The sequence below is a fragment of the Rhinoraja longicauda genome, chromosome 3 (assembly GCF_053455715.1).
Source record: "Rhinoraja longicauda isolate Sanriku21f chromosome 3, sRhiLon1.1, whole genome shotgun sequence".
NCBI classification, from domain to species: Eukaryota; Metazoa; Chordata; class Chondrichthyes; order Rajiformes; family Arhynchobatidae; genus Rhinoraja; species Rhinoraja longicauda.
In genome coordinates, this window is record NC_135955.1 from 76205924 (window position 1) to 76229191 (window position 23268).

General features: G+C 40.6%; 1 protein-coding gene and 1 long non-coding RNA gene across 2 annotated transcripts in view; one reads left to right on the forward strand and one right to left on the reverse strand.

Moving 5' to 3' along the window:
- pcsk1 (proprotein convertase subtilisin/kexin type 1) overlaps positions 1 to 17278 on the forward strand; it is a 52353-nt gene extending 35075 nt beyond the window's left edge. The window contains exons 8-14 of the mRNA XM_078396470.1: positions 1238 to 1450; positions 3070 to 3170; positions 6716 to 6949; positions 9443 to 9600; positions 11459 to 11592; positions 13265 to 13426; positions 15887 to 17278. Coding sequence (XP_078252596.1) covers positions 1238 to 1450; positions 3070 to 3170; positions 6716 to 6949; positions 9443 to 9600; positions 11459 to 11592; positions 13265 to 13426; positions 15887 to 16264 — 1380 coding nt within the window. The 3' untranslated portion in view covers positions 16265 to 17278. The remainder of the gene's footprint in view (positions 1 to 1237; positions 1451 to 3069; positions 3171 to 6715; positions 6950 to 9442; positions 9601 to 11458; positions 11593 to 13264; positions 13427 to 15886) is intronic.
- LOC144592109 (uncharacterized) overlaps positions 1 to 23268 on the reverse strand; it is a 235876-nt gene that overhangs the window by 51603 nt on the left and 161005 nt on the right. Inside the window, exon 3 of the long non-coding RNA XR_013547070.1 lies at positions 20108 to 20219. This is a non-coding gene — a long non-coding RNA (uncharacterized LOC144592109). The remainder of the gene's footprint in view (positions 1 to 20107; positions 20220 to 23268) is intronic.

Below are 23268 nucleotides of genomic sequence, written 5' to 3' on the forward strand. Positions count from 1 at the left end.
GAGAGAAGGAATGGGTGACATTTCGGGTCGAGACCCTTCTTCAGACTGGTTAGGGATAAGGGAAATGAGAGATATAGACGGTGATGTGGAGAGATAAAGAACAATGAATGAAAGATATGCAAAAATGTAACGACGATAAAGTAAACAGGTCATTGTAGACTGTTTGTAAGGTGAAAATGAGAAGCTAGTGCAACTTGGGTGAGGGAAGGATAGAGAGAGAGGGAATGCCGGGGCTACCTGAGGTGAGACAAATCAATATTCATACCACTGGGCTGTAAGGTGCCCAAGCAAAATATATGCTGTTAATCCAATTTGTGTTTAACCTCACTCTGACAATGGAGGAGACCGAGGACAGTAAGGTCTGTGCAGGAATGGGAAAGTGAATTAAAGTGTCCAGCAACCGCGAGATCAGATTTGGTTCACGCGGGCTGAGCGAAAGTGTTCTGCAAGACGATCGCCAGTCTATCTTTCATTCATTGTTCTTTATCTCTCCACATCACTGTCTATATCTCTCATTTCCCTTATCCCTAACTAGTTTGAAGATTGATCTCGACCCGAAGCGTCACCCATTCCTTCTCTCCAGAGATGCTGCCTGTCCCATTGAGTTACTCCAGCTTTTTGTGTCTATCTTCAGTTTAAACCAGCATCTGCAGTTCCTTCTTACACTTACTTATCAGATCATTATTTAAGAGCTGTTCTGAAGATACAAAATGTAAACAGGTCAATACAGAGGTGATAGGGACATTCATGAGTGAAAGGGAAACCCTAATTGGGGAAGATAAAGAAATGGAAAATATGAGATTACTCCATGGAAGCAAAAACAGTTAAAATATGATATTTAATACCTTTTAATAGTGTACACAAAGTCGTGTTCTACTGGTTGTAAAATTGATAATAATGGGTCATCAATTTAAAGTTTTGATTTAGAGTATGGAGAAATTTCTGCAAGCAGGGGATTGTGATATGAGGAATGTTGAATGGGGAACAAAACATTAGTTGTGCCAGACTTTTTTCTTTGAATAGATCAATTGATTTCCCAGTGGGAAATTAGGTAAATATTTGAATTTGGGGAAGATGTTAAGCTATAGGAAAGCAGCATGGTGGTTGATTTAATGGAGGTAATCTAGTAAAGAGTCAACATAGACTTAATGGATTAGATTGAGTTAATGCTGTAATCTGTTATGATTCTACAAATTGATGCCATGATTAAATTTTTGTTAAACTTATGCTTTTCCAGGGTAGAGGAGGAAAAGGGTCTGTTTTTGTCTGGGCATCTGGGAATGGGGGTCGTCAAGGTGATAACTGTGACTGTGATGGATATACAGACAGCATCTACACTGTGTCCATAAGCAGTGCCTCTCAACAAGGGCTGTCTCCGTGGTATGCAGAAAAGTGTTCCTCCACGCTTGCTACAGCCTACAGCAGTGGAGACTACACAGATCAAAGAATTGTAAGTATATGACTGGTAAGCAAAGCTGTTTATTTATTTTATTATGATTTTCTCACTTCACTCTTCTTAGAAGTTATTTGAAGTTTGTAGTAGGATCTCAGCATCATTTAGTGATTACATTTTCAGAATTCATAGGGTAGAACTGTAGATATTATCATAATTAATACTGTGTACAAAAGGCATAAGGCAATGATGAATCTAATTAAACTTGAGGAAGACCTCAAGCAGAGCCCTGGAAGCATAACATTGAGGTTCCAGACCGACAGATGTATTGAGTATATGCCTGGAATGGGGAGATATAAATATATAGAAGAAAGACTTGGCAAAATAGCCTTTGTTTCTAATTATTAAAGTCATGGAAATTAAAATTAAGTCATAGAGAAAAGGACAGAATAGACAGTGGCATGCTTTTTTGAGAAATCTGATAATTAGGTGGAATATAATTGGAATGAACAACTTGTGAAACTGCTTCTTGCAGCCTACTGATTCTATAAATGCACTTCCAGGGAAACATTCAACATTCAAGCGTAACTTGGGTTGGAGGACAGAGGAAAAATATTTAAAGGATTATGACAACAAATGGACAATTTAAATTTGGATAATTTGTTCAAATGGACAGTCAGCAACCATGCACACTAGTCAGTCAAAATTGTAACAAAAATGTATTGAAAAACCAAGTTATAGAAACAAAGAACGACAGATGCTAGTTAATACACAAAAGTGCTGGAGTCTCAGAAGGTCAGGCAGCATCTTTGGAGAACAGGGATAGTTGATGTTTGAGTAAGAAGGGTCTCGACCTGAAACGCTACCCATGTTCTCCAGAGGTGCTACCTGACCTGCTGAGTTACACCAGAACAAGGTGTCTTTTTTTAAATTGAAGAACCAATCTGGACTCGCACTGTTCGAGGCCACCACATAGTAAATGTCTCCCTTGATCACGACAGACTTACACTTCATATCCCACATCCCTTGAAAAAGTTTGTATCCATGTATCTGCCAAAATGTCCCTTAAATGTTGTCATTGTAGCTCCTTCAACCACTTCCATTCTCAACTCTTTGAATATATGTACCACACTCTGCATGAAAAAGTTTTCCCTCAGATTCCTTTTAAATCTTTCCTCTCGCACCTTAAATCTTTGCCCTCTAGCTCTTGGTCCCATGGGGGAAAATCCAATATGTATTCACCATATCTATCACCTCATGATTTTATACACCGCTATAAGATGCCATAAGCTCCTTCAAATGTCATAAGCTCCAAGGAGTAAAGTCCTCGCCTGTCCAATCTCTCTCCTCAGTCCCATGAGTCCTGGCCACATCCTCGTAAATCTTTTCTGCTCTCTTTCCACGTTAGTGACATATTTTCTTTTGCAGGGTGACCAAAACTGAACTCAATATTTAAGTGCTGCCTTCACAAACATCTTGTACAAATTTGAAAAGTAATGATAACTATCAAAAGTAATGATACACTTAAAAAAAATATTGTATGTGTTTTTTTAGCCTAAAGTCTGTATATATTTAATGTATTTTGTCATATATTTATTTTAAGAATACAGCATGGTTTAATAATATGCTATAAAATAACAACCTTGGCAAATGTTTCTCTCCTTTCTTTTTTTCAGACAAGTGCCGATCTTCACAATGACTGCACTGAGACTCACACTGGGACCTCAGCCTCAGCCCCCCTGGCTGCTGGGATTATTGCCCTTGCTCTGGAACAAAAGTACGTCAGTTCTCAAAATAGAATAAAACCTTTGAGGTGGAAGACTTGATTAGCCTTGGCTTGTCATAAAAGCCACATTGAATACATTGAAAATGAATTATTGTCCGCTTGAAGAGTAAGCATAGTAGATGGCATAATATATATATATATTCCTCATCCAACTATATAAGAAAAGTATTGGGAATTGCACCTTTTACCTGATGAAAAGATTCATTCACAAATTACAGTGACTTGGGCACGTATGGGGGCCGGTTATGGAATACAAATCTATATGCAGGAACAAATTGAAATTGACAAATCTTGACACTATTGTAAGGCGGATCCTTTCCAAAACAAGGAAGACAGAGCATGGAACAGTATACCAGTATTCCTTCTGCACATGATGTCTGCACGGAACATGATACCAACTTAAACTAAAGGCTTCAGCTTGCATGTGCTCCATATCCCTCCATAGCCTGCATATCCATATGCCTATCTCTCTACTTCGACCACTTCCCCTGACAGCACATTCCAGGCACCCATCACTCTGAAACAACTTGCCCACACATCTCCTCTAAACTTCCTCTGACCCTATAATGATACCCTCTAGTATTTGAAATTTCCCTGCTGGGAAAAAGATTTTGACTGTGTTCCCTATCTATGCCTCTCAAAATTCATGAACTTCTATTGTCTCCACTCAGCCTCCGAAACTTCAGAGAAAGCAGGTTTGACAAACCCTCTCCTTATGGCTAATACCCTCTAATCCAAGCAATATCCTTGTAAATCTCTTCTACACCCTCTCCAAAGCCTGTGCATCCTTCCTGTAATGTGGCAACTAAAACTGCACATACAACTCCAAATGCAGCCTAAACAAAGTTTCAGAAAGCTGCTACGTGACTTCTTGAAGATAGACACAAAAAGCTGCAATAACTCAGCGGGACAGGCAACATCTCTGGAGAGACGTAATGGATGACATTTCGGGTCGAGACCCTTCTTCAGACTAGTCAGCGGAAAGGGAGATATACGAGAGATATCGACGATGATGTACATAGATAAAGATCAATGAATGAAAGATATGCAAAAAGCTAAGGAAAACGTGGTTGTAGAGTCAGAGAGCAGGAATGAGAACGTCTTCAAAGTAGACATACCTTGAGGAGATTTCACAGTGGAGCCGGCAAAATGTGTAGGAAGGAACTGCAGATGCTGGTTTAAACCGAAGATAGACACAAATAGCTGGAATAACAACGGGACAGGCAGCACTCTCAAACTCAAGTCCCCAGTGATGAAGGCAAGCATACCATATGCCTTCTTTACCACTCGATATCTACTTTTATTGCTATTCTGATTATTCCAAATTAGCCCTTTCTCTTTCAAATGCAATTAAATCCTATCCCTAAGCATCTTCTCCAATAATTTCCCTCCCACTGATCTGATGCTCACCGGACTATAAATCCCCGGATCATCCCTGTTTCCTATTACTTCAAAGTTTGAAGGGAATACATTGCTAAGTAAGTAATGTAGTTATGTAGCCCAGTGGTATGAACATCGACTTCTCGAGATGCAACATCTGTCCCTTTACCTCCCCCCTCAACTCCATCCAAGGACACAAACAGCCTTTCCAGGTGAGACAAAGGTTCACCTGCACCTCCTCCAACCTCATCTATTGCATCCGCTGCTCTAGATGTCAACTTATTTACATCAGCGAAACCAAGCGCAGGCTCGGCGATCGCTTCGCTCAACACCTGCGCTCAGTCCGCATTGACCAACCTGATCTCTCGGTGGCCGAGCACTTCAACTCCCCCTCCCATTCCCAGTCTGAACTTTCTGTCATGGGCCTCCTCCAGTGCCTTAGTGAGGCCCACCGGAAATTGGAGGAACAGCACCTCATATTTCGCCTGGGCAGCTTGCAGCCCAGTGGTATGAACATCGACTTCTCCAACTTTAGATAGTTCCCCTGTCCCTCTCTTCCCCTCCTCCTTCCCAGATCTCCCTCTATCTTCCTGTCTCCACCTATATCCTTCCTTTGTCCCGCTCCCCTGACATCAGCCTGAAGAAAGGTCTCGACCCGAAACGTCACCCATTCCTTCTCTCCTGAGATGCTGCCTGACTTGCTGAGTTACTCCAGCATTTTGTGAATAAATACCTTCGATTTGTACCAGCATCTGCAGTTATTTTCTTATAATATATGTAGTTATGTACCATCTCCCAGCTTTGCACTGAAACCTATGCTGCAATGTAATGAACATAGTCGCGTGTAACCCTGAGAACAAATGCATTTCAGTACCAATGCAAAATCATGCTGGTTCACAGCCTGTTAATGGCTAAAGGAGACATGTAAAATTGATCCCCTTGGTTAAAATCATGGTACATGACACTGAAATTTAGTCCCTATCCTTTGTAAGCAGTGAGAGGCCAAAATCTGAACTGTTGCCTCTGTTTCTCCACAGATGGTGTTGACTTACTGAGTGTTTTCAGCATTTTCTATTTTTATTTCAGATTTCCAGCTTTTGCAGTTTTTTTTACTTCTCCATGACTAATTTGAAGTTAGTCATAATGACTAATTTCACCTGGAATTAAAATCGTCAGCACATAATAATCTTTCCAATTGTAATGATTTAAAATCTACCTGCCAATCGATTGAATATGAAATGTTACATTTCATTGTATTTCACGATGGATGTGTGAGGGAAGAAAATTCAGACCATTTAGCCTGCTTATTTCCATACTGGGAACTGTCTCCTAATCTATTTCTGATACTTTATTTATCATCACATGTGACAAGTCTTTGTTTTGCATGCCCAAGGTATGCAAAGTTGCCACATAATGGGCGCTGACAAAGTTACAAATACTTTAGTTGATACTTACATCAGATAAACAACAGATATTTACTAATTTCCCAATATGTGAAAATGTCATTGGCTGGGCCATCATTTGCTTAATAAATAATTGCCCCAAATTGAACAATTCTCTGGACCCTTTCAGAGGAGTGCGAATAATTGATATTCAGATACCAAGGAAGGTTAGTAGATTCCCTTTCCGGGAGGACTTTCATGAAGCAGATGGATTTTTAATGACATGATTCTTGATGTTAGTTCTTTATTTCCAGATTTACTTAATTATTCAACTATAAATACCACATTTGCCAAGATTAACATCCAGTGTACTGCAAATTAGTGGACTAATTTAACTGTTGCGCCACTAAATCCCATAAGGAAATGGGCTGGTGAAAATTAAAACAAATACTACAAACATTGGAAGTCTGATGAAGGTCCTTTGACCCGAGACACTAATTCTACTTTTTTTCTACATGTTTCCTGAGTGTCTCCAGCATTTTCTGCTTTCATTTAGTTAAGGATAGGGTAAGGATTACAGTTTCACGTGGACTGAGAAGAAAGACTGAGAGAGATTTTGGAGTCTGCAAGGATGTTAGAAACTTTAGAAATTAGTAGTAGCACTGTATAAGCATGAACTGACTGAATTTATCAATCACATGTACGGTAGTAATTTCAAATAACTCACAAACATAATTTATAATTTAATAATTCATGATAATGTTTTTACAACAGTCCAAACCTCACTTGGAGAGAATTACAACATTTAATTGTCTGGACCTCTGAATATGATCCATTGGCCAACAACCTGGGTTGGAAGAAGAATGGAGCTGGTTTAATGGTGAACAGCAGATTTGGGTTTGGGTTGCTGAATGCCAAGGCACTGGTTGACATGGCAGACCCTAAAACATGGAAGGGCATACCAGCAAAGAAGCAGTGTATTGTCAGAGATAATACATTTGAATCCAGGTTAGTAAGTTTGTCTTCCTTTCATATTACAATGATATTTAAAATATTATATATTTTAATTAAAAGATATTCATATCTTACCAAAAATATCTCTTAATTTAAATCCTTGGTGATTCAGACACCAGTGATGTTAGATTATGACAGTTAATGTATACATCAAGTGTTAAGAAAAACAAAGTCATAGAACGGTACAATACAAGAACGGGTTCTTCGGCCCACAATGTCTATGCCGAACGTGATGCCAAGATTAATTTTTATCTGCCTGCACATAATCCATATTTCTCCATTCCCTGCATGGCAATATGTCCTAGCAAAAGTTGCTTAAATGCCACTATTGTCTCTGCCTCAACCACCACCCCCGACAACACGTTCCAGGTACTTGCCACCCTTTGCGTAAACAATTTGCCCTGCACATCTCCTTTAAACACTGCTCCTCTCACCTTAAATCTATGCTCTCTAATATTTGATTTCACCATCCTGGGAAATCGGTTCTGACTATCTGCCCTATAGTACACTTCTATCGGGTCTCCCCGTAACCTCCTGCATATCAGGGAAAACAAGCAAAATCTGTCCAACCTCTCCCTGTCGCAAACAACCCCCAATCCAGGCATCATCTGGTAAACCTTCTCTGCACCTTTTCAAACCTTCCTGTAATGGGGGGACCAGAACTCCATGCAATACTCCACGCACAACCTAACCAAAGACTTGTAAAGCTGCATCATGACTTCCTGACTCTTATATTCAATGCCCCGTCATATCATATACATTCTTCACCATTCTCTCTACTTGTTTTGCCACTTCCAGAGAGTTTTTGAATTGGAACCCCAGATCCCACAGCACTTCAATGCTGTTAAGGGTCATCTCACTAATTGTACATTTTCCCCTTTCATTTGACCGTCAAAGTGCAGCACCTCGCACTTGCTCGGGTGCCATTTTTCCACCCCAGCGTGTGAACTGATCTTGTGACAACTGATACACACAAAATGCTGGAGTAACTCAGCTGGACAGGCAGCAACTCTGGAGAGAAGGAATGCTGACGACACCATTGTTGAATGATTTACTCAGAATGTTGATGGAAGGGATTGGTTACCATTGCTATCAAGGGTAAAAAAGGAGTTTGTTAGTGGGACTGGGCATACTTTGAGGATAAGAACTACATCTAAATGCTATTTCAATACAAGAATTTACTTTCTAAAATAGAGATGCAAGAGACTGCTAATACTGGAACCTGGAGCAAGAAAAAACAAACTGCTGCAGGAGGAACTCAGCAAGCTGAGAAGCATCTATAGGGTGGTGGGAAGGGGAAAGGAATTGTCAATGTTTTGGGCTGGGACCTTGCATCAGGACTGTGTACCTCCAGCAGTATGTATTTGCTTGCTTTCTGAAAGTTGAGCATTCGATATTTTGGCTCTTAACGTTGTGTTTGGTTTCAGAGGATGTACAAAAAAATGGGTTATTGATGGTAAATGTGTTAAGTCTGACATTTCTCTCTCAGTCATTTAGTGAAATTAATAAACTCATGGACATTCTGGTAACAAGCTTTCTCAATCACAGAGTTTAGTTCACCACCTCTTAGTAATTTGATTTAAAACCCCAAAATCGATTTAAAAAGAATTGCAGAATCCAATCCATTTGTGTGCATTTCCTTTTGTTGTTTTGAACCTGACCAGTTTTATGAGCAGTGATTGTTTCTCGTCCTACCATTTTAAAATTGGGACAAAATATTGCAGAAATATAATTTGCCTTGGACATAACTTGAAATTTATTGATCTCCAAGGCATTTTGGCCCATTTTAGTCAAAATAGCCTGAAAACTAGTGGAATTCTCTGCCACAGAACGCAGTGGAGGACAATTCACTGGATGTATTCAAATGAGAGAGTTAGATGTAGCTCGTAGGGCTAACGGAATCAAGGGATGTGAGAACAAAGCAGGAACGGGGTACTGATTCTGGATGATCAGCCATGGCTCAGAGGGCCGAATGGCCTACTCCCGCATCTATTTTCTATGTTTCTAATCAAACTGTCGGCCAGTTTGTGAAATGAAAACGTTGGCCTAATGAGCCAAGTAAATCACAAGGAATCTGATGCATTTTTGCAAAATTAAAACTGAAATGCTTTTTGTTTGTTTGCAGCTACATAGTTTTAATCATGTAATTGCTTGAAATCAGTTAAAAAAAAATATATATAGCAATATATAATCACAGATATTTAATAAATAAGTTGACAATCCTTCAACTTCCTATCAGGTCAGAGAGTGATAGTGTTGCAATCCCCATGCCCACCGATCCTGAATGGAAATTAGCAATTTCAAAGAATCCTAGGGAGAAACCACGATTACTGATGTACTTCATACAATAAATTGTTTCCATGGCTCTCTTTCAAATCCAGCTTTGGAAAATGTTTCCAAATAAAGAAATGACTGGCATGTAGAGGGAAGCATGGATCGGATTTGTTGAGAATTGTCCCCTGCCAATTATTTCATACATTTCCTCAGGCCTTTGAAAGCTGGTGGAGAAATTACAGTTGAAATCCCCACCAAAGCTTGTGAAGGGCAAAGCAACCACATTAAAGCACTGGAGCATGTGCAGCTGGAGGCAACCATTGAGTACACACGGAGAGGGGACCTTCACATCACCCTCACATCTCCAGTAGGTAAGTCAGTCCTGAAAGTAAGAACTTGGCAGCTCATGACTGAATGAATGAATGAATGAATGAATGAATGAATGAATGAATGAATGAATGAATGAATGAATGATACATTATTATCACATGTACCTAGGACATAGAAACATAGAAAATAGGCGCAGGAGTAGGCTATTCGGCCCTTTGGGCCAGCACCGCCATTCAATATGATCCAAAATCAGTAACCCGCTCCAGCTTTCTTCCCAGGTATGTATTCACAAAATGCTGGAGTAACTCAGCAGGTCAGGCAGCATCTCAGGAGAGAAGGAATGGGTGACATTTCGGGTCGAGACCCTTCTTCAGACTGATGTCAGGGGGGCGGGATAAAGGAAGGATATAGGTGGAGACAGGAAGATAGAGGGAGATCTGGGAAGGAGGAAGGGAAGAGAGGGACAGAGGAACTATCTAAAGTTGGAGAAGTCGATGTCCCTCTCTTCCCCTCCTTCCCAGATCTCCCTCTATCTTCCTGTCTCCACCTATATCCTTCCTTTGTCCCGCCCCCCTGACATCAGTCTGAAGAAGGGTCTCTACCCGAAACGTCACCCATTCCTTCTCTCCTGAGATGCTGCCTGACCTGCTGAGTTACTCCAGCATTTTGTGAATAAATACCTTCGATTTGTACCAGCATCTACAGTTATTTTCTTATACTAGCTTTCTTCCCATATCCCTTGATTCCGTTAGCCCTAAGAACGAAATCTAACTCTCTCTTGAAAACATCCGGTGAATTAACCTCCACTGCCTTCTGCGGCAGAAAATTCCACAAATTCACAACTCCCTGGGTGAATCAGGGAAAATTCCACAAATTTACAACTCTCTGGCCCCATCAATATTTGAGATTTTACTATCTATCTTAAGACGCAAGAGACTGCAGAAGCTGAGGTCTGGCTAAAGAAACGGTGCTGGAGGAACTCGGCAAGTTTAGTTTGGAAAAACAGCACAGAAACAGGCCCTCTGACCCACTGAATCCGCACTGACCAGCGATCCCCGCACACTAACTGGGGGGACAATTTACAATTTTTACCAAAGCCAAATAGCCTACAAACCTGTACGTCTTTGGAGTGTGGGTGGGAATTGGAGCACCTGGAGAAAACTTACACAGTCACAGGGAAAACGTACAAACTCCATACCCGCACACCCATAGTCAGGATCGTACCTGGGTCTCTGGTGCTGTAAGGCAACAACTCTACCACTCTGCCACTGTGCCACCCTCCAATTGGGCAGCATCTGGGATAAAAAAGCAGAAGCCGGATGTCTCATCAAAAATGCTCAAGATCTTGCTGCAGAATCTTGACCCAAAATATTATTTTCCAAGTTGCTCCAGCAGTTTGTTTTTTGTGTACCGCCTATCTGCACACTGGAGATAATTTACAGTGGCCAATTAATCTATCAGTCTGCATGTATTTGGGATCTGAGATAAAACTAGATTTCCTCTTGGAGGAAATCCAGACAATCACAGGATGAACATGCAAACTCCACACCGACAGCACAGGAGGTCAGCATTGAACAGGGGTTGCAGGATCTGTGAGGTAACTACTCTACTAGCTGTGACATCGGGCCACCCTTGCTGAATACTTTAAGCTTTTTCAGTTACTACTTACAATTTCCAGCATTCTGCTTTTGATTGCCTTGGATTGTCAGGATCGTAGCTTGAATAATTTTGGGACTTCTTCCAACATTATCCGATTCTCTTTCTCATTCTGTTCAGTGAGGCAATGTATCTGATGAATGTGTGGCATTAATTTTCTTTGTGCTTTTCCCCAACATTCCTTTGTGCTAATCTAAGAATAGACCATCTGTAATGCTGCATTGTTCTTTTTGTTGCCTGCAGGAACTAACACTGTACTCTTGGCAGAACGTGAGAGGGACTCCTCACCTAATGGCTTTCAAAGCTGGGCCTTTATGTCAGTGCACACCTGGGGAGAGGAACCAGTGGGCACATGGGTGCTGAGCATTACTGACGTGGTATGTACAGTAATAAAAATGTCCTGCAGATGCCAGTTTATACCAAAGATAGACACAAATTGCTGGAGTAACTCAACGGGTCAGGCAACATCTCTGGAGAAAATCATTCAGGTCGGGATTGAAGAAAGGTCCCGACCTGAAACATCACTTATCCATTTTCTCCAAAGATGCTGCCTGTCCCACTATGTTACTCCAAAATGTTGTGCCTATCTATGGTATGTACAGTCATTCACTTCCATGATTAGTTACTTGGAGTGTTGAATGACTCAATGTTTCTGTTCATAGTTTAGTCAGCTTAAAGGATAACAAGAAAGAGGAAATAAGAAGCACATGCATGGCCTATTATTTTATAGATTGATTAATAAATGACAGTTAGACTTTTAGTGAGTTGATGTTTTGAATGGCAATTGCATTGGAAATGTATGAACTGTTGCATCTTACTTTCCAATACCCTCCCGAATTGGTCTTACAGAATCGTAAAATCACAGCAAGTCAGGGTACAGAAACAGGACGTCCAGCCCACCAAATTCATGGAGACTATGAACCGCCCAGTGTTAGAGGGATTATAGCATTTTTCTGAGACTACAGTATCAAATGGCAAAACATCTTTGACACAAAAACGTCACACTAAATAAAGATGTCAAAGGAGTCAACTTCATGATTCTTCTTTGGCCTGTGCAAGTTTATTTCAGAAACTTGGAGGGGCATTCGCTACAATTTTTAACTTCTGCAATTAATTCTGAATGTCCAATATGTAGTCTTCATGGGTAAGACTCCCAACTGTTAAATCATTTTTATTTGAAGAATAATGCTATTAGTCCTCCATTGGTGACCATTAATGTTTCTAACATACATTTTTCTATCGTCAACATTTGCAATATTATTTGAATCATATTCCTCCTCCTCTCAACTAATCTTTTCACAGTTTCTCCTTCAAAGATAGGTAAACCTGTGGATAGTCATCCACATTTACAATAAAGAATAAGAGCTAGGAAAATTACTTATAAGACCAGCTTTTAAGATAATAACACGCCAAATATCTATCGCTTGTTTAATCAGCCAGTTCATGCAGAGGGCTTGTGACTGATCTGTGGAGGTCTACCAATTAGTTATATAGCTTGTTTCACCATGTTCCAGAATTACATGCCCGAGCACTGCACTGCATGGTGGTGCAGGAGGCGGCACAGCAGCGCAGTTGCTGCCTTACAGTGCTCGCAGCGCTAGAGACCCGGGTTCGATCCCGACAATGGGTGCTGCCTGTACAGAGTTTGTAAGTTCTCCCTGTGACCACATGGGTTTTCTCCGAGATCTTTGGTTTCCTCCCACACTCCAAAGATGCACAGGTTTGTAGGTTAATTGGCTTGGTACATGTAAATTGCCCCTAGTGTGTGTAGGATAGTGTGAATGTGCGGGGATTGCTGATCGGCGTGGAGTCGGTGGGCCGAAGGGTCTGTTTCCATGCTGTATTTCAAAACTAAACTAAGCCACAGAAATAGCCCCATCTGATTTCCTACTCTATCCGGGACTCACCATTAGGTATTCCATTATGTTCTGACTAACGTGCCTCTCGTCATATTCTATTGCGGATTTATAAGCAGCTTATGACTCTTGGATTCAAATGTTCAGATGTAATATTTATTTCTAAATATTGTCTCTAAATTTATCCTCAAAGTCTGGAAGAGTGGAAAACCAAGGCAAAATCATCAATTGGAAGCTGATTCTACATGGTACCTCCACAAAACCTAAACATATGGAGAAACTCAGGGTGTACACTCCGTACAACGCTGTGCAGAATGATAGGAGAGGTGTGGAGAAAACAGAAGAGCGAATAGTGGTAAATAAGAAAAATACCTTTTAATAAAGTTGTTTGTTTGTCATAGAGTCATAGAGTGATACAGTGTGGAAACAGGCCCTTCGGCCCAACTTGCCCACACCGGCCAACATGTCCCAGCTACACTAGTTCCACCTGCCCGCGTTTGATCCAATATCCCTCCAAACCTGTCCTATCCATGGACTTGTCTAACTGTTTCTTAAATGTAGTCCCTGCCTCAACTATATTTAACATTTGGTTAAATATATTTTAGAGATGAACTTCGGTAAGAGAAGTTCTGGCACTGAAATGTGATGCTTCAAAGTCATGTCAGTGTTGTGCATTTAATTGTTGAATTGTTCTGGTGAGAGAGCTGGATTGTTCTTATTTGATTGACTGTTTCAAAGCACTGCCATAAACACCAGTGGCTTTCTCAAGAGTAAACAATTCAATGTTTTGAAAAAGTCATTGAGCATTCAAACTATCATAATTAATCACAGGGTTTTCACTTACTATCCCAAGTATTCATAGCATTGTTTAGTCCCATTGAAAAAAACATAAACATTGAGGTCCAATAATTGTAAGTAAATATTATAATTATATTTGGATCTCAGTGTTGATGTCTTTTTATAATCAATGTTGCAATGAAAAAGGATATTCTGGTAGATACTTTTCTCTGCCTCAGGAACAATGTGGGATAAGAACTGTCTCAGTACAAGCAGCGTGGACATATGAGGCCCCATCTTCACCTGTTGTCATGGCTGCCACTGTTACAGAATATTTGTGAAAGTTTATATAATATACAAATATTCAACATCACTTTAGACTTATTTCTCTTTCTGCTGGCAGCCCATTTCTCCCATTCATTTCCTGCATCAGATTCATTTCAAACCCAGTGATGCTCATCAGGCACTCCTCCCTGAGTCAGAAAACTCAGGAAGACCTCAATCATCATAAGATTATCAGTGATAGGAGAAGAATTAGGCCATTTGACCCATCAAGTCTACTCCGCCATTCAATCATGGTTGATCTATCTCTCCCTCCTTCCTGACCCCATTCTCCTGCCTTCTCCCCATGAGAACCTCGGACACCCATACTAATCAAAGAATCTATCTATTTTTGCCTTAAATATATCCACTATGAGATCATAAGTGATAGGAGGAGAATTAGGCCACTTGGCCCAATCATGGGCTAACTGTCGACAGAACTGCTCCGTTACCCTTCTGAGGAGTTAGCCATGCTGGCTGAAAAGTGCATGTATTCAGTATTGCTGCATGGTAGGATGAGTTAGGACAGAGCTGGATAAAATATTCCTAATCACATACATTTGAAAATTATCTCTGTGGGGCCAGAGAATAAATAAAATTACAGAGTCAGGATCAGAGAATCCCACACAAAATTATTATGGCATTAATGTATCCTGCAACTAATCATTTGATCCTGAGACTTTCCTGAAGAATTGTTGATAATTGTCCATCCAAAGAGCTTGCACATTGCCTTACCACGTAGTAGTTTTTAAATGTACTCCAATAGCTAAATCTGTATACGAATATACATTGAGATAATTTTACATGTGATTTGTTCTTTTGTGGTAATTATTTTTTCTTCAAGGAAATGTTAAATAGTAGCGGACAGAGGGTTGAGGGGGGTGAGGGGGGAAAGTTTAGAGGGGGAGATTTTTTAGTCAAATTATTTTACACAGAGGACGCTGGATGGCTGGTTTACACTACAACGGGAGGTGGAATCTTACAGTCATACATAATGGAAACGGGCTCATCGGCCCAATAAGTCTGTACCGACCAAGATGCCCATCTTAGTTAAGTCCCATTTGTCTGTGTTTGGCCCATATCCCTCTTAACTTTCCTATCCATGTACCTGTCAAAATGATGTTTTAAATTGTGTTTGTGTGCCTGACTCATCTACTTCTCTTCTTTATGCCCACCACCCTCTGTGTGAAAACCAACCATCTGTAGTGGCACATGTCTGATAGTAACTTTTAAGAGACATTTAGACAGCTATATAGACAGCTATAGAAGCAGGGAATGGAGGGCTATAGATCATGTGCATGTGGATGAGATGATTATTTAATTTGGCATTATTGGTTGAATCTGACATCATGGTAAAGGGCATGTTTGTATGTTTAATTAACTGTCCCGAATATCATAACAAGAATTCATGAATACACACCTCATGATTTTCATCTTATAATTTATAAATCATCTGAAAGTAGGTTGTATTTATTTAGATCAGTTGGTAAGAATCTTACTCCTGAATTCTGAGCTCATTTCCATGTTAGTATGTGAACAGAGTATCACTCCTATGCAAACCAACGTTGACGCTAGATAAAGATTTTAAATAAAGATTGTTAATATATGTTGCAGTTTTTTTTTTTACTGATGACCAAACAACTCTTTTCTTTCATTCGTATACAAAGTACATGATAAGTAGGGTGAATTGATTTGATTTGTCCGTTTTGGTTTACAGGATGACATTTCCAAGAATGGCGGAACTGAAAATCAATATTCGAAAGAAAACACCAGTAAAGAGAATGTGAACATGGAAGAAAAAATGACTGAAGAAAAAATACCTTTACCATCTGGTCAAAAGACATTTGCCCAACAAGCTCAAAATAATAATGCTCAGCATTTTTTCCATAACAGTGAATACCAGAAGGATGCAGTAGTACCTATTCAGAGCTTGCATCAAGTCATTGGAAAACTAAACAAACAGTCCCAGTTGAAAGACTTTGAAGACAATGAATACAGCGAATACAGTGACCAGCTTTATGGCACCAAATCTTATAAGCATAGAGATGATATATTGCTTCAAGCTTTATTAGAGATGCTGGCTGAGAGCCAATAATTCTGAACATGTGGTTAGGTTTTGTGTTGAATACTTAATTGTTTATCCTTGGTATTTTTGTGACTCTGTGTAAAGCAAATGAATTTGACAAAGAATTTAAATAATATTTTCATTATTTATTTATTTATAGCTGGTCTGTAATTTCACCATATCTGTCATGTACAATGTGACTTTGTACAGTAAGGTTTTGTTTCATGACTAATAAGCAGGCCATGGGTCTGAGTAGAAATGTTAAGATCACAAAGTGATTTGAGCTATGATACTAATAACATACAGTTTAGTAGATTCAGGCAATCATTAGGATGTTATTAGCTAACAGTTAATGGTGGTAGAAGCAAATGATTAATATTTAAATGAGTACCAAAGCATTTGATGATTTATTTTGTTATTTGTAAGCACGATATTTAGTACAGCTTGCAAAAAAGGGCAAGGTATTAATTGTTTCATATTCTGGAAAACTTGACAATCAAAAGTGCTTTTGCACAAAAATATTTTATTTAAAAGTAAGCTTATTTGCCTTAGCCCTAACTATTGTGGAGTCAGTTTTGTTCCATGAACTGATAAGCAAACCTGGGGCCTGAGCAGCAACTGAAAGATTTCAATGTTACAAAATTGGTTTCAAATCAAAAAGCCATAGATCCCGATCCCTGAATAGTTTACCATTCTTACCTATTAATTTCAATTCCATTCAACGATTTAACCAAATAAAGAATACCTCATGATTGTAAAGTTTTCAATCTTAATCCTTCCATGAGAAGAAGTCCAACTGACTTAAGCTGATGAGGACACATTGGAAATACCAAGCTTTCTGCTGGAGTTGAGTTCTGTGCGTGATATGAATGGGTGGGGCCACTTTTAGACCAAGTGCAAGGTCTGCTCACAACAGTGCTGATAATCTTTGACAACAGGTTAATTCATGTCCCGAGGCCTTGCCCAGGAACAAACCAGCAAAATAAAATGAAAAGACTAACATTTGAAAAATATTTTAAAATGAAAAGCATTAGAATAAACATTTTCCTTAAAAATGTAAATCTTTCTTCCTTGTCATCTGCATTAGTCATAGAGTCATACAGCATGGAAACAGGCCCTTCAGCCCAACTCATCTAGGCTGACCAAATTCCCCATCCAAGTTTATCCCATTTGCCTTGGCCTGACCCATATCCCTCTACACAGTTTCTATTCATGTACCTGTGCAAAGGACTTTTAAATGTTGTTATTTTATCACTTGCCTCCACTACTTCCTCTGGCAGCTCGTTTCATTAACCCACCATCCTTGGGTGACCAAAACTGAACACAATGCTAGAAGTGTGGCGTCACCATTTTGTACAACTATAACATAATGTGGCAACTTCGCTACTCAATTCATTGAGTGATGAAAGCCAGCATACTAAAAGCCAGCTTAACCACCCTTTCTACCTGTGAAGCCACTTTCGGGGAAGTATGTACTTGTCCTCCTAGATCACTCTGCTCTACAACACTTTCCAAGGCCCTTTTGTTCACTGTGGAAGTTCTGTCCTGGTTTAACAATGCAAAATGCAACATCTCACACAACTGAATTAAACTCCATTTGCCATGGAAGAACAGAGGGATCTAGGACTACATGCACACAGTTCTCTGAAAGTGAGGCCATAGGTAGATAGCATGGCAAAGAAGGCTTTTCCATTTTGGTCTTCATCAGTCAGGGAGTTCATTGTGGAAGTTGGGACATTAAGTTCCAGTTGTACATGAGGCTGCACTTGTTCAGATTTAGTCACCCTACTATGGGAAAGATGCGATTAAGCTGGAAAAAGTGCAGAAAAAAATTACAAGGATGTTGCCAGGACTCAAACCTGAGGTATAGAGAGAGGTTGGTCAATCTATGACTTTATTCCTTGGAGCGCAAGAGGCTGAGCGGTGATCTTATAGAGATATATAATATCATGAGGAGAATAGATAGGGTTTCCCAGGGTGGAAGACAATGGATTAAGGTGAGTGGAGAAAGATTTAATAGGAACCTGAGTGGCAACTGAGCTGTCAGGGTAGTCAGGGCAGGTATAATAAAAAACATTTAAAAAACATTTGGATCGGATGGATAGAAAAGGTTTAAGAGGAATATGGGGCAATCATGAGCAAATAGGACTAGCTTGATGGGATATCTTTGTTGGCATGGATGAATTGGGCCAAAGGGCATGTTTCTGCACTGCATGAGTCTGTGACTCTATGAATCTAAGGTCAATGTTGTAATGGGGATATGTTGCAATGGTCACCCAGACAATGGATTATTGGCAGGAGTTAGAGAGAGAAAATAAATAAAATCCATGAGATGAGGGGCAGTTAGAGAGTTAAGACAGCATCTGCAGTTCTTTCTTTCTACACTCAATAATCAAGTTCTGCAGCTCCATGCATACATGACTGTTTTGGCTTCTGAGAGGCCCTATTCTCTTTATTTACCTTTAAATTGTCTTTGGATTCTCCTTAATCTTATCTGCCAGAGCTATCTACTGCCCGCTTTTTGCCCACCTGATTTCCTTCTTAAATATGCTCCTAAGTCCCTTAAACTTCTGCCCTTTTGTTTTGTCCTCCTGATTTCTTTCTTAAGTATATTCCTCAATTCCTCATACTTCTCCAGCAGTACACTTGATCCCATCTGCCTATACCTGACCCGTGTCCCCTTTTTCCTGACCAGAGCCTCAATTCCTCTCATCATCCATGCTTTCATATTCCTTTTTGCCTCGTCCTTCACTCAAACCGGAACATGTATACCTTGAATTGTCACTATCACATTTTTAAAAGCCCTTTTTGGACATCCCTTTGCCCGCTAACATTCTACTCGAATCAACTATTGCAAGTTCCTGCAAATACCATCAGTTGGCCTTGCCCCAACTTAGAACTTTAACTTGTGGACCAGTCATGTCCTCACCCAAAACCATTTGAAAGCTATATGAAATGTGGTTGCAGGTTTCAAATGGCTTGCCCACTGCCACTTCAGTCACTTGTCCAGCCCAATTCCCTAAAAGTAGTCAAGCTTTGCCTTCTCCTTGTAAGGCCCTCTACATATTACCTGAGGAAACACGTTCCACCCCATTTAAGGCCTTGGCATTATGGCAGTTACATTGGGAACGTTAAAACCCCCTATTAAGACAAACCACTACCCACTAACCCACAGGTCGGTGGATATTTTTAAGGTTGAGATAGACAAATTCTTGATTAGAACGGGTGTCAAGGGTTATGGGGGGAAGGCAGGAAAATGGGATTTGGAGACAGAGATCAGCCATGATTGAATGGCGGAGTAGACTTGATGGGCCGAATCGCTTAATTCTCCTGTAAATTTTGAACTTGTGAACCCTATCAGTCCTGCAGCTGTGTGCAGTTTCCTGACATATTTGTTCCTTTAATTGTCGTTGACTATTTGAGGGACTATAGTATAATCCCAGCAAGGTGATCATCCCCTTTTTATTTCTCAGCTCAACCCATATAGCCTCAGTGGATAATCAGATATATTTACAGTGTAGGAAGGAACTGCAGATGCTGGTTTAAACCGAAGATAGACACAAAAAGCTGGAGTAACTCAGTGGGACAGGCAGCATCTCTGGAGAGAAGGAATGGGTGACGTTTCGGGTCAAGACTGAAGAAGGATCTCGACCCGAAACACCACCCATTCCTTCTCTCCAGAGATGCTGCCTTTCCGCTGAGTTACTCCAGCCTTTTGTGTCTATCTTTTCTCTCTTTAGTTCAGGTTTCTGGTAGATCATTGTCATTTGAAATATCACAAGAAATTAGAGGACATGAAATTGTCACAAAGTATAAAAGTGTTGTAAAATGGTACTTGGCATGATGATCTATCTGGTCAAGGAATGAACTTACAGCTGTTTTCACTTCTCTGTTGCATCCCAAAGCACAGGCAATGAATTACTTTTGAAGCACAGTCACTCTTGTACTTAGGAAGCATGGGAGCTAATTGCTGCACGGCAAGAACCTGCAAACAGACATGAGATCAATTAATAATCCATTTTTGTCAAGTGCTTTTGGGGAGGGGGGGGGGGGGGGGGGGAGGGATTTGAGGACAAGAGTACTGAGAACTCCGGGATTCCTCTTCAAAGAGGACAGCTGTGTATTTTACACCCAATCAAAGAAACAAACATGCCACATAATGTCTATACCTTGAATGTTGAAACAAGGAACTATAGATGCTGGTTTACCAAAGACAGCATACTGGAGTAATGTCTGCAAAGGGAAGGGAGGGGAGGGTAGCGGGAAAAAAGTTGGGGGAGGGGGGTTTATGGGGGAGAAAGGGGAGGGGGGAGGGTTGTTTTGTAGAGGTTACCTAAAGTTGAATTCAATATTCATACTATTGGTTCATAAGCTACTCGTGCAATATCCCCATCTCATATTCCACTTGGGTAACATATAACCCAACAATATGAGCATTGAATTCACCAACTTTAGGTTATCTCTACTAAACACCCCCCCACACACACACACACCCTTCTACCCAATTACCCCCCCCCCCCTCCTTACTCCAGCATTTTGTGTTCTTTTCTTTGAAATGTTGTAGTGCTCCTCCAGAGATGCAAGGGAGGGTCTTACACTCACAATCTAACACAGAGATGAAGTTTCCACCAATTAACACATGGAAATGTCACAAGTGCACAACCGGCATGGTTCAAATACAACTACTGGACATCGAAAGTTTTTCATTAACAGTATGATATTTCAAGGAATCCTGAGGAAGTGAATTAGAATTAATAAATAAACATTCTTTCTTTGATCACATTTATTGATAGTTTTGTGAAAATGTGGTATATATCCCCAAAAAAGCCACAAAAGATATATATATATTAGTATCAGTCTTTCATGAGAGCCACATGAAATTATATGGTGTTAGGTGAATGAGGGATAAATGAACTTTTCTTTTCTTTTATTCATTTCCCAGTTTAATCTCTTGGCATGACAAATCAACACAGCATTGACCATTTGTCAGCTGGTACGTGACCACAACGACCTTCTTTCGCTTTGAACTATTCGTCTCTAGGGAAAGTTTTGAACCCTTCACACTGAAGTCACACTGCAGAATAAGAAAATTAGGGGAGACAAATTCTCTCAATAGACAATAGACAATAGACAATAGGTGCAGGAGTAGGCCATTCAGCCCTTCGAGCCAGCACCGCCATTCAATGCGATCATGGCTGATCACTCTCAATCAGTACCCCGTTCCTGCCTTCTCCCCATACCCCCTAACTCCGCTATCCTTAAGAGCTCTATCCAGCTCTCTCTTGAAAGCATCCAACGAACTGGCCTCCACTGCCTTCTGAGGCAGAGAATTCCACACCTTCACCACCCTCTGACTGAAAAAGTTCTTCCTCATCTCCGTTCTAAATGGCCTACCCCTTATTCTTAAACTGTGGCCCCTTGTTCTGGACTCCCCCAACATTGGGAACATGTTATCTGCCTCTAATGTGTCCAATCCCCTAATTATCTTATATGTTTCAATAAGATCCCCCCTCATCCTTCTAAATTCCAGTGTATACAAGCCCAATCGCTCCAGCCTTTCAACATACGACAGTCCCGCCATTCCGGGAATTAACCTAGTGAACCTACGCTGCACGCCCTCCATAGCAAGAATATCCTTCCTCAAATTTGGAGACCAAAACAGCACACAGTACTCCAGGTGCGGTCTCACCAGGGCCCGGTACAACTGTAGAAGGACCTCTTTGCTCCTATACTCAACTCCTCTAGTTACGAAGGCCAACATTCCATTGGCTTTCTTCACTGCCTGCTGTACCTGCATGCTTCCTTTCATTGACTGATGCACTAGGACACCCAGATCTCGTTGAACTCCCCCTCCTCCTAACTTGACACCATTCAGATAATAATCTGCCTTTCTATTCTTGCTTCCAAAGTGAATAACCTCACACTTATCTACATTAAACTGCATCTGCCATGTATCCGCCCACTCACACAACCTGTCCAAGTCACCCTGCAGCCTTATTGCATCTTCCTCACAATTCACACTACCCCCCAACTTAGTATCATCTGCAAATTTGCTAATGGTACTTTTAATCCCTTCGTCTAAGTCATTAATGTATATCGTAAATAGCTGGGGTCCCAGCACCGAACCTTGCGGTACCCCACTGGTCACTGCCTGCCATTCCGAAAGGGACCCATTTATCCCCACTCTTTGCTTTCTGTCTGTCAACCAATTTTCTATCCATGTCAGTACCCTACCCCCAATACCATGTGCCCTAATTTTGCCCACTAATCTCCTATGTGGGACCTTGTCGAAGGCTTTCTGAAAGTCGAGGTACACCACATCCACTGACTCTCCCTTGTCAATTTTCCTAGTTACATCCTCAAAAAATTCCAGTAGATTTGTCAAGCATGATTTCCCCTTCGTAAATCCATGCTGACTCGGAATGATCCCGTTACTGCTATCCAAATGCTCAGCAATTTCGTCTTTTATAATTGACTCCAGCATCTTCCCCACCACTGATGTCAGACTAACTGGTCTATAATTACCCGTTTTCTCTCTCCCTCCTTTCTTAAAAAGTGGGATAACATTTGCTATCCTCCAATCCACAGGAACTGATCCTGAATCTATAGAACATTGAAAAATGATCTCCAATGCTTCCACTATTTCTAGAGCCACCTCCTTAAGTACTCTGGGATGCAGACCATCAGGCCCTGGGGATTTATCAGCCTTCAGTCTCATCAGTCTACCCAAAACCATTTCCTGCCTAATGTGGATTTCCTTCAGTTCCTCCATCACCCTAGGTTCTCCGGCCCCTAGAACATTTGGGAGATTGTGTGTATCTTCCTCAGTGAAGACAGATCCAAAGTAGCGGTTTAACTCGTCTGCCATTTCTTTGTTCCCCATAATAAATTCCCCTGCTTCTGTCTTCAAGGGACCCACATTTGCCTTGACTATTTTTTTCCTCTTCACGTACCTAAAAAAACTTTTGCTATCCTCCTTTATATTATTGGCTAGTTTACCCTCGTACCTCATCTTTTCTCCCCGTATTGCCTCT